General features: G+C 40.6%; 1 protein-coding gene across 1 annotated transcript in view; it reads right to left on the reverse strand.

The window, feature by feature from the left end:
* The window catches only part of LOC306708239 (nucleolar protein 4-like), a gene marked incomplete at both ends in the record, with an annotated part of 123,456 nt that extends 110,782 nt beyond the window's left edge, over positions 1–12,674 (reverse strand). Inside the window, one exon of the mRNA XM_079176024.1 lies at positions 12,252–12,674. Within this exon, the coding sequence (XP_079032150.1) occupies positions 12,252–12,674 (423 nt within the window). The remainder of the gene's footprint in view (positions 1–12,251) is intronic.
* Positions 12,675–13,088: the final 414 nt, after the last annotated feature.

A 13,088-nucleotide genomic window follows, 5' to 3' on the forward strand; every position in this document is an offset into this window, starting at 1 on the left:
TATGTTTTGTGTGTTTCGGCGCCACCGAGGAAACAAATGCCAAACAAGTAAAAGCCGGAGGGAAGGGTAGACATGGACATGACATAATCACCTTTCAAGAGGCCAAAGAAACACAGCGTCACACTTCTCAAGTTGGACAACAGTCGTAGACAATCTGTCTAATCCAGGACAGCGTGTGTGTGAGAGAGTCCACGTTAGCTGGTAGTGAACGTGTGTATTCTCATGCTCCCAAAAATGTAAGCAGCTATAAACCAAGATGATGGGAGTCAAAGCATGAGAGTACATTAGGTAAGTTAGCTGAAGTTCTCAATTGATTTTCAGCCAAGGACCTCTGACAAGATAGAACATACACAGGCGACCCCCTCCTGTTTGTCTGCTGGAGTAATCTGAGTACGTGTTTGGCACAGTGCACGCAGTGTGCATACAAAGGCTTAGTTAATTTAATTTAAATTAAACATAATTTGCAATGAAATATTGTAGATTTATAAATCTAAATATTAGGCTGCATTAGTCAGAATATTGTTCAGCCTATATTTAGGGTTAGAATCACAGTTGAATGAGGGCTCAATATAATTATTTTCATAATATCGATTAATCTGCTGCTTATTTTTAAGAGTTGGTCTGAAAAATGTCAAGTCTGAGGGGACATCTTCAACTAGATCAGACCAACACTCCAAAACCCTAAGATATTAAGCTCAGGTAATCAGTTATGAAAATAATTTTTCAGTCAATCAATCAACTGTCTAATCATTTCAGCTCTGAGCTGAAACAGCGATAAAATCTGTAGTTTAAGGCATCTCTCCTGCTGCCACCAGCCATCTTTCAGCCAAGAGACCGCTGAACACGAGAAGTTCATGTTGATTTATTTAGTTACGCACATCCGTGGTTATTTCAACCGAAAAAATTATCTTTTCCTAAACCGAACCAAGTACTTGTGTTGCCTAAACCCAACTGAGCAGTTTCCCGCGAAGACTGAAGTTTATTTTGAAAAGACCATATGCATGTAATGAGTGGAAATTGACACGTGTTGTTGGCTTTTGTAGGAAAAAGCACGAACAATGAGGAGTAACTTTTCGTAAGATATCAAACGAACGCTGTATGAGGATACGTTGCTCTAAGACTTCACAGAGTTGATTTTGAGGTCTCTATTGTGTTCCAGCAGTGTGCCCGCTGCTTCACCCGCTGCTTGGCCCTCATTTAACCTCTGGCACAGAACAGTTGCTTACTCACACATACACACATGTGTATGATAGGTTAGGGTCAAAGGGAGGGTAAAACACACACACACACACACACACACACACACACACGAGTCCAACCAATTCCTGTCAATTTGGGGTTTTTATAATGACAGAATAAGGGGCTCTTTGAAATAGCAGAGATCACTGAGGCCTGATAGAGGAGGCCACCCCAATTAAGCTGTCCCTCCTTCAACAGACACACACACAGACCGTCAGACCCCCAGATGCACAGGAAAGTCCCTCCTCCTCCTCTCATGGTTCTACATTGGGACAAATTGTCTCTGTTGCTGCTAATAGGAGGACACACACACACACACACACACACACACACACACACACACACACACACACGTACACAAACACAGAGGTTTCATTCATCCATCTGTTTACCTAAACATACCATTTCCCATCCCCACCGCGGTGCTGATAAGAGCGCAGGCAAGCCTGGTTTAACGGAGTCATATCCAAGTCCAGACAGCTCTGTGTATGTGACAGCAGCCGTTTGGGTATTGTCCTCATGGGGCAAATCTAATCATGTCGCATGGGAATACTCTGAGCATCAATTTGTGGCTACTCATGTACGCAGTGAGTGCATATTTAAGACCGTTTTATAATGTCTTGTTTTAAAACTAGACAGCTGTGAGCAGTGTTTATAACTCCGTACCTAGCGTGCTGGAGCTGAGGCGGTCTGCAAAGCCACAGTTGTTTACACTTTTCCAAGGCCAACAGGGGGGTTGGACGTTCCAAATTAGTGAAGAAAACAAAAAGGTATAACAAGAAATAAAACTATTTTGTTTGTATGTCTGTATTGTCTGAACACCCACAGCTTTATCCTCCACTTAAATATTTCAGTATGTCGACGGAGAAATTGTGACTTAATTACATTTTCCCTGTATTATTCAGTCTGCAGTCATGTTGATGTCAGCTGTTTTCTGTTTGGGAGTCATTCTTCCCGCACCAATCAGAAGTGATGAATCTTACCAGCCAGCATCATCTTCAGAGGTAGCTGTTGCTTGTTGTTATTTCAGTCATTTGACTTACAACAACCTGAACCGCTGTGTTTATTTTATTGACATTTCTTTGTTTGTTTTTGTTGTTTCTCAACATTTTACTGGCTCTGATACAGGACAATTACGACCCCAGTCATAACAACGCACCAATAATCCACGGAGCAACTGATACAACTCTTGTTCAAACTGTCAAAGCCTCTGTCTACCACTCTGGTGGAGGCCAGTGAAGGGAAGGGGAAGCTGTCATCACGTGTACTCGACACCACTGTCTAGATAGGAACTATTATTAGACCCAACAAACCACTCAGCGCTTCCTTCTTCAGCTGGAGCGTCAGACTCCATTGGCACCAGAGAAACGGATGCCTCTCTCTTTCACTGGATCCTATAGAAACGTTTAAATCTTCAGGCATTACTGTAATAACCATAACAGCTGGGACCACCGCTGCAAAGTTGCCTTTATGTTGCAGCTCACGTCATTGTATCAGACTTGGATAGATTTCCTCACGTCACACATGAAAACCAGTTTACTGTCCTCAGTGAAGATGACAGGAAGACAAAAAGGCAGCAGACTGATAGTAACATCCTCTCACGGAGCAGAAGGGTTCATGGGACATGTGGTTTAGGAACCTGGCCCAAACAATAAGTGGACTATTTCATTCTCATTAACATACAATGGAACAGAGCTCATTAATGCCCAAAGACTCATCGCTCCTGCTATGCTGCACATAAGTATGATTATGTTTCCACGATGACCTTTGATTAAGATAAAAGTTACATCCTGTTTACTTCACATTTTAAGTATTGTCTTATGCTACTTTATACTTCTACTCACTATATCCACCCATTATCTGTAACCGCGTATCCTATTCAGGGTTGTGTGGTACTCACTGTATCTCAGAGAGGAATGTTGGATTGTTTTACTTTTTTTGCTAAAGTTACTTTTAAGATTACAATTGTTCTTCCTCTTCCGGTCCAGTGAAAACCACGTATCCCCAGATGTGTTGAAAATTCAACATATACATGAAGGCAGAAGTAATATTAATCCAGAAACATCATACATATAGAAACAGACAATCTTCTTGTTGATGGCACTGTTTACAGTATCAGTATTAAATTGAGAACAAAAGTTCCTCAGTGACTTAAAGTAAGGTTTTGAATGCAGTACTTTGAGTGTATTTACAGTGTGGTATTAGTACTTTGACTTCAGTAAAGGATCTGAGTACTGCTGTCATTCACAAAAGCATGAGATACAGACTAGGCATCAGCTTGAATATTGTTCTGTTTGGAATATTTCTTTCTTCTAAAGCATCACTTTTGATGTTTATATGCTATCAAATCTGTCTCTAACATATCACCAGCTGTCATCAACACCAGACATGAGAAGCCTGTTCTGAAGCAGAGCTCCTAATGTGAAGATGAGGAGTTGAAGGTATTAAGTATTTTATCTACTTTGTGTATTTTATATTTGTATTCTGTGACATGGGACTGCATGTGAGCGATACCAGATTATTTTAAAGAAAAGAGCCACACAATTATGATTACAATTACCTGTATCCATTGTGTGTTTGAGGGGCAAATGTATGAGCAGGATATTTTTCAGCTTTTGATTGCATGGGACATTCAGGATAAAAGTTTAATACCACTGATAATATCACTAAGAAAAACCATGATCGGTAGTGCTTTAACATACATGGACAGTCCCAAAGCGCACGCTCACACACACACACACACACACACACACACACACACACACACACACACACACACACACATAAATATACATACACAGTATTTTATATTAATGAGGACTGTACATGTACCTTGTGGCCAGATTCTCTTCCAAGTCTTAAACCAAAGACCCCCGCAAGCAAAATGGGCGGTTTAACTTCTAATTAAGCTAATTAAAAAGTGCCGTCTTGAATTAACTGAAGGATAGTTTTTCCTCTACAAGCCGGTTGGGCGAACTTGCGTTACACACCCTCATTTTGATTAACTGACACTTTCTGTTAGTGACAAAAGGACAGAACTGCACTGGCGAGGACGATGAAATGTAGCACAAGTCCCCTGCTGGATATGAAGAAAAAAAAACACAACAGAACAGAATCCTGTTCCCTGAGGTGGACTCCATCACGCTTCTGTGATCTTCTAAAAAAAAAAAAAAAAATGTGTAGAAGTGTCAAGACATTAGCGTAACTGGGAAGCCATGATTGACTCATGAGTCCAAAAGTTCAACACTGCTGAGACCAACAGTCACGTGACAAAAACTCAATGAAACTTCAACTGAGCTGTAGGCTGCTGAACGTAGTACAGAGATGAATGCAAACAAATGGAAAGGAATCAGTGTCTTTGTCACTTTAACTTTAACTAAAGTAATATTCCATGTGAGTCATATCAAACGGTCCCTCTATCAGTTCTGATTACTTGCATGCCGTCATGTGTCTCACCTGTGAGTTTAACCTCTGCACGTCTTCCATTCCAACATCGTTTCATACCTCAGAGATCAGCTGAGCAATATCATCTCTTTGTCTTGCACAAACAAACACACAACACTTTATCTGTGTATCAGTGTCAGTGTATAAACACACTTTCTGTCTGATCAGCCGTTGCTGCAGTCAGGTCATACCCCTCTCAGCACGACGCAGACAGAAAACAAGCAGGATGCTGTTTTGAGCCATAAACACGGCATTTAGATGTGGTGTAACACATCCAGGCTTGTGTTTCTCACAAAGACATGGACAGTGCTGGGTATCGGTACTCAATACCTTTTAGGTATCAATCGAAATAACCCAGTACCAAGTAGTTTCGATACTACTGACATCCCATCCTTTTTAAACAAAAATCCTAAAAAAAAAATACTATCTGTATGGTTTTGCTTGCAACCAATTACAGCAAGCATTCTTCAATGTAATGCAACATGTGATTGGCACATTTACCGCAGCAGCTACACTCATACAGAAGCATGCACACGGGAGCTAGTGGCTAGCAGCAAGCTAATGGTGGCTAGCAGCAAGCTAATGGTGGCTAGCAGCAAGCTAACGGTGGCTAGCAGCAAGCTAATGGTGGCTAGCAGCAAGCTAACGGTACTGACAGCAGCAACAGAACTGGTATCGTATTTTTTCTGAACAATATCCAGCCTGACAAAGACAGGACTTAAGGTTCGATCTGCACAAGGGAAAAAATGACTTGCTGACAGTTCTGAAAAACAGCAAATGACAGTTATTCTTTCCTGTTGTTGCTATCATTTCCCACCATCTAATGTTTACTTCCTGTGTTTCTCGAGACATAAATAGCCTAAACTGTTTTATTGCGCAGCATAGTCACCTAAGTTAATAGGCGGTGGGGGGGAGAGGTGAACATGTCGTGACCACGGCCACACAACTGGTGTGTATGGGACAACAGGGAAAAGATTTAAATGGTTGTATCATTTATTTTTCTAATTAGCAATGAATCCCATTTAAAAGACCCAAACTAACAGTGAATGTATCTACAAACAAGTATTGTAACTGCAGTAGTGGAATAAATGAACAATTGCCAAATATAAATGCATGTATCACATGTGTTTGAAAAGTCGGAACATAGGGAGCAGAATATGTACGTTTTTCTCAACTGATCATAATCAAAAATACTGGCCTGTTTTACTGTTGGTTGTAAAACCATCACTGATGTAAACAAACAACACTAGACCTTCTATGTTTTAATATCATCAAACAAAAAAAACAAAGTTGTTGCCAACTGCGATCCAAACACACACCTCTTAACATGATGTTGTTCTGCTAGCCACTACGACCCACAAGCTAACAGTCAAGTGTGGTTTTATATGACTGACGATGTTCGCTTGTCACTCTAAATCCCGCCTCCAAGTTCAAGATGGGTCTTCAAAAATATGAAACAATTTGCTAATATATATTTGCCACGTTTTAAACCAAGAGACACACAATTAGAAATTGGAAAATGTCACAACTGGGCATTCCTGAATAAAAGCTGAGGGCCAAATCAAAGGGTTGACAATTACTTAACAGCAACCGACCTTTTTAAAACAAATGTTCCCGTTACTCAGAACAATTCCCAGACCTTCAAGACAATCACCAGACTGTGCTATGTCGTCTACAGTGAGTTTTCATTGGAACTGTCCAAATTGTCCTACCACAAAATGCTTTCCCTCCTTTCCAGCTGCCCCAACTGGGGGATGAATGGATGTTTTATTCTCAACCCTTATCAAGAGTGCTTTGTCTCAAGGATATATAACATCATTCAAAACATCTCTCGCCCCTCTCGTAACCATCGGAAAAGTGCCTGGGAAGAAGAATTGGGGATTGAACTAACTGATGAGACCCAAATCTCACTTCAATTCAAAGGGTTCCATCGCTTGCATCTCTGCAAGGTCGCTTCACCAGCTGGTACCCTAATGTTGATCCTGCCTGCCTCTGGTATCATGGTGCCCCCACTACCATATATCATATGTGGTTTTTTTACTGTCATTTAACACATTTAACACATATACATACACATATATATATATTAGGGTTCACAAAATTCTCGGTGCCACGGTTCGGTACGGCACGGTTCAATACAGCAAAAAATCGGAAATGCCACTTTTTACTTTGAACAATGATGGATTAATTTGTGTACAGGAAGCTGCAGCAACTCCTGTTTTGTCTTTAACACGTTGGCTGCTGTTAGGGTCACAATCTCTCTGATCTTTGCTAGGAGGCGAGAGATCCGCTGCACTTTCTGAGAAATGCGAGATTAATGACATCGGCCTATTTGTGTCGTACAGTCGGGTAGCTTTGTGTAGTCCGTGACGTCCGGCCGTCTGTTGTCAGAGCAGCAGCGGATGCTTCGGACATTTGATTCTCTGTTTGGGCTTTTGTTTTCTTTTACAAAGCAGGAATTATGGTCTGGTGAAATGGGCTCGTGAAGGAGTAGTGTCACGGGGCTCAATAGCATTAAGCATGTTCGTACAGCGAGGTTTTTCCATTCCAGAGTAGGGTTTCATATCCGCGGCTATAAATATAACAATCTCCGTGGCGATTGCTTTAGCCCTGGAAGAATCGGTAGGGAGTAGCTGCCTAAACGCTGCGGGGAGAGTTTGTAGCATGTGTGCTGCTTTTGGTTTTCCTGCTAAGCTAGTTTAGCGTAGCGGGTCTCTCCCAGAACAAACCTGCCTCACCGGAGTAGAATGTTGTTTCTCGTGGTGGGCGTGTCAAACAGCACGATGTCTGTTATGTCGGGTGGGTTGCCATGTTGAGCGCATTACATTTCCCACAACTTAAGCTTCTGTATTTTCCAAACGTACTGTTCGGTTCATAATGTGTATCGACCCGTGAGCCTCGTACTGAACGGTTCAATACGAATACGTGCTTTGTACGTATTCGTATACGTTATTCTTCTGCATACTTGTGTGCCTTGGTCCATCTGTCATTATGAAACTTTTAAACTATGTGTTGTTTCTGTAAAATGATTTTGCAATTTAGTTGTAACCAGAAATCAAATGACATTCACCTCTATTGTATTGGTGTGGGGTCAGAAACCGACTGCTCGATACCGTGAGAGGGGAAGTGAAAATGATGTTTTTTGTGATTTGGGTGCTCCAACGTAGTTATAGTAATCTAACTGAGGACTGACTAAAACGTCCTCATCTTTCCACCATCGGTCCAGCTATGTTTAGAAATAACACACAGATCTCTCTCTCTCTCTCTCTCTGCAGTCTAAACAGACGATCCTCAGATACTAAACAGACTCAACAGACCTGCTGCTGCCAAGAGGGAGACACACACAGAGGGATTTACACAAGATAAACTCAGAGAGGATCCCCAGTCCTGACTGCAATACTCCTGATGTTAATCTGAATATGATATTATATAGGACAGGGTTAAATTAGCCAAACGGTAACCATGCCAACCAGCCTCTCAAACCCTTCTCATCTCCACAGCGATCCTGCATCACATTGACCCGTCTGCTCAGCCATTTGAACAACCTGTGATGTGAGTCTGAAGACTCAAAAAAATAATCATTCAGGCGTGGTTTTCCACAGATGATTGAGATAACACATGTTGATTATATTAATAATCCATTATATAGAGTTCTGCCACATCCTTAGCGAGGACAATTGAGGAGCTGCTTTTAATGTTGTTCCGAGGAATCTCTGTGGATTTAGACTTGAGTACTAAATGTTGACAAAACCTAAAATGATGTAAGATGGTGATGTGTATCAGATTGGTACTGTAAATAATAAGATGATTGAACAAGTCTCAAATTATAAATATCTGTCTTTTTAAACATCATATTGAGTATAAACTCAGGGTGAACAAAGGTTTCCATGATAGAAGTCTTTCCTTCCTCGTTAAAGGTTTTTTTTGGGGGAGTTTGTCCTGTTCCGATGTGAGGGTCCTGGGACAGAGGATGTCGTATGTGTACAGATTGTAAAACCCTCTGAGGCAAAGTTGTGATTTTGGCCGATACAAATAACTTGAATAGAAACAAATTAAAATGTTTAAAAATCATTCAAGCAATGCTTCAATCAGCAGTTGATTATGGTGACATTATATATATATATGCAAGTTCATCTTCGTTGACAATGTTAAATTCAGTCATTTGTCTCTGATTCAGGTTTCCGCACACATCGTTGCAGTTTTAATGAGAAAGTCAGTTTGAGAGGAGCCGTACTACATGAACTGCCTCGTTATTTATGCTTTCTACTGTCGCCGACAAGTAGCTGTAACATCAGATCATGTGGACAAATAAAGTACGTCAGTCACAGGTTTTGGTGAAGGTAATTTGAAAAGAATTCTAGGTGTTAGCTCAAGAGACATTTTAAAAACTACATTATCTTATAAGCATACAAGATTATACAAACAGTATTAAGGATCATTTGAGTGCTGAATGTACTTGTCCTGACACTGAATGACAATTCTTTGGTTAAAGCAAGTTTGTCGTCTCTTTAATGAGATATTTTTATATTGTTTTGAACTTTTTGCTGTTTTGTTTTTAAGTTTGTTATTTGTGTTTTCATGAAGTGCTTGTGTGGAACTGTTACGCTGCCATCTTGGCCCCCTTTGGATATGATGATCCTGGCTAAATATATACAATAAATAAAGAATACAGACCTACTGGACTGAATCATTTCTATACATTACAGTGTTTTGCAATCACAGAAACAAGCCCATTCTTCTTTCCTCTTATTCATATCTTTGTGCCATCCCACTCACACTGCACTCCACTTTCAACAAGTGCTCTCCGGTTTGAAAATACGAACATGTGAACTCCCACAAACAAAAACAAAGACAACCGAAAAACTACACACATTTTACAGCTCACATTTGGAAAACTACAGATGATTCTGCTTCGAAACACAGCAGAAGTTATAATGTGGGAAGTGAGAGCTGACCAGAAAGAAAGGAGGACAACACACTGAACAACAGGGACGCTACACCATTTTACTTTACTGTACCGTGACATCAGTGGACACACAACAATAAGTATTGATCACTGATGCTGCGGATAAGTAATTGATTATTAAAAAAAAGCAATGTCTGGGTGAAATGTTGGATCAGAGCGACATGGGCAACTGGGACTGTACATTCATTCTTCAGTCGTGACTCTCAAATCTACCGCTGCAACAAACTATTTTTACATTACTCAATAATCGTTCAGTCGATAATGAATATGGTCAAAAACAATCACACATTACTTATCTTCTCCACTCCACAGTCGAAAAACCTGAAGACCTTCAATTTCCAAAAGATATAAAAAAGACGCAAACAAGACGAGCAAACCCTCACATCTGAGAGGAAAATATTTGTCATTCTCGCATGAAGCGTAACGTGATCGGTTAAGATGATTAATGTCCCGTTCATCCACTAATAAATGAATCGACTAAATGTTTCAGCACTACCCAAATCATATCTATAATCAGTCCAACAACTGACACTATTACTATTTGATAAGATTATGAGTCGGTGTTTTAATCATGACATATTTAGTTGGATGCAAACTAAACAAAGACTTGAGTTAAACACCACAAAACATGAATAGCTAACTGATGCTACATAATGGAGATCAAGCCAGCAGCAACTTCAAGAAACATCTGTCTGTCAGTAAAAGTCTACACTTGTGGACATGATATACATCGTTATTATACGTTTGTATTTCGCTCAACTGACATCTGTTGGTTGAAATGAGCATATTCGAGACAAAATTCCCACGATGGTAAATGAATGCAACACAATTGAGTTTACGTGACGGCATGAATACAGACTTTCCTTCCCACCAGTTCATCGCCACAAGTGCCTTGCTAAAGGTTGGCTCGCCCCAAAAGCAGAACCAACACAACTGTAAATGTCACACATTAGCATCTGCAAATTTCTCCTAAATTCACCAAAAGTAATCTGCATATTTAAATATATAAACAAAACAATGTAACTAATCAATTGGGGAAGTTTCATGGTGATAACTTTTAGTTCAAAATGTTTATCCTATTCAGCCATAGTGTCTTAGTAAATGTATGGAATTTTACAATAAATATATTTAAGAGCCTTTTTGTCAAAATTAGTATATTCTCAGATTCTGAATATTTGTTTCAGAGGGGTTTGTTCATACATCATTCATAACCTGAGACATTTTATTCCTAAAGACTTGGCAAAATGGATTTTATTTTGTATTGGTGTTGACAGTATTTTCTGATACAATCAGTAAAAAATCCCTTCTGGGAAAACCGTTGACTCTAAAAATGTGATGGCTTTTTTCCAATGTTCAGATTTCCGTTCTGGAAACTTATGCAAATTACCATTTACTTGATAAGATAAGCCTCATTTGCATATTTAAACATACATTTTCAGAAAATGTAACACAAAAAAACCCATTTGTCTTAATATAAGTAATCAATTGGGGACGTTTCATAGTGATATCTAGTGTTATTTTTTTACTTTATTCACCTGGGCTATTTCCTTTTTAAAATATGAAATGAGCAAAAGATAAAGTATGCAAAATGCTATACGAATACTAATACTAAGAGGAATACAAGGAACATTTGAGGTATACTTGTACATGACTTGTATCCAGACCAATGTGTGACCATACTCTCTTTGATATATAGTTTCTAAAAATGAAAACAAACTTTACCTGGAGAGTTTTGAATCATAAAAATTGGAATAATGTGGAAAAAAGTACAACTCCGAGTCAAAGGTCATTACCAAACTGGCAGGAGGGCAAAGATAAAGGTGAGACAGATAAACTGGATGGTTCACATTCAAGGATGTAGCTTAATTATTGTTTTAAAAAATCTGTCAATTAGCCATTTGACAGTAAATTAATCAATTCCAGTTGTAATACCCAGCAGTGCTAAACCAAAGTGTACTACACCAAACTGTACTACAGACACAAAAACTGCACGTTTCTTCTGATGACTGGGTGACTTGTTGCTGTCATTCATATTCAGCAGTAACAGCAGAAATCATTTTTAGTCATTTGTCGATATAGATTTACTGGTTGCAGCATGTGAAATGCCAATAGTTGTTTACTTTTTTAAATATTGGTGTCTTGTAGTTACACAAACTGATCCAACAACATCATTTGGGGCTTCAGTTAACTGTGTTATGGCAGCCTACATCTCTGTGTGCAGCTTTTCCCACTATATTGCCTGACAGTCAACTGGGACATGCTGGTAAAATAAAGATTGTGGGCATAAAAAAAAAAAGGTGCCAATGCAAAACCACCAACAGGCTCAGCTCTGTATTGGAACAGGTGTTTGCTGTATAGACATGGCACCGAGCCAGGGAAAGTTATGCGGTACAGTTTAAGGCTACACACACACACACACACACACACACACACACACACACACACACACACACACACACACACACACACACACACACACACATCTTATTTCTTTCGACAAAATAAGGGGTAGCCCAAAAAGTGACGGACACGCACGCATCATGAACGCGACACACACACACGCACGCACACAGTCTGGAGTGAAAGAGGAAGACGCACTAACCGTCGCCTTGATGGGGACGTACAGCACCGGTCTGTCCGACGACCCGTTCTTGCTGTCCTGCAGCGTCCCGACCTGGAAGCCCTTGGACTTGACCCAGAATTTAAATTTGGCGTTGATGTGGTTGTTGTTTTTCTCGTGCACGAACGCCCCGTTGCTGTTCTCCTCGTCCCCCTGGATCAGGGTCTGGAGGATTTTGTGGTATTTACGCCGGGTCACGGTCTTGGTCTTGCCGGAGTCCCCGTACGTCCGCAAGCACCAGTCCTGAAATTCAGCGAACATCTCCGCCCCTCCTCCGCCCGCCGCCTCAACGCCGCTGATGGGACTCCCGCTCCTCGACTGGTTCTGGTTCTGGTTCTGGTGCTGGTTGGTGGTGGTGGTGGTGGTCACCGTGTCCGCCACACTGCTGGCTTTTCTCGTTGTCATGGTTAAACAAGAGCGAGAGAGTCCAATTTGTTGTCCCGTGAAATTGGTAAGAATTTGGGTCCAGTTTGGCTAGCGAACGTCACCGACACCACAGCACCAACAGCGGCTTTCTGCCTCTTCACCAGGGGGCGAAATCAGTCCAAACCTCCCAATCTGGTGGAAGAAAAAGAAAAAAAATCAAACAAAATCTTAAAATCTTCAGCTCTGACACGACAACCTCTTTAAACTGTCTCCATTCCTTCGGGAAAACACGGAGCACGCTACAAAGTCCCACTCGTTGTTTCTTTTTTTTTTTTTTTAAATTAACGTCTGAAAATTAGCCGTTTGAATATCCACCTCCTCCTCTCTGCTGTTACGCACCAACGAGTAGCTGCGAGGAGAACCGGAATGAGAAAAGAATAAAGCGCTCACTGG

The sequence above is a fragment of the Pholis gunnellus genome (genome assembly GCF_910591455.1).
Source record: "Pholis gunnellus genome assembly, chromosome: 2".
NCBI classification, from domain to species: Eukaryota; Metazoa; Chordata; class Actinopteri; order Perciformes; family Pholidae; genus Pholis; species Pholis gunnellus.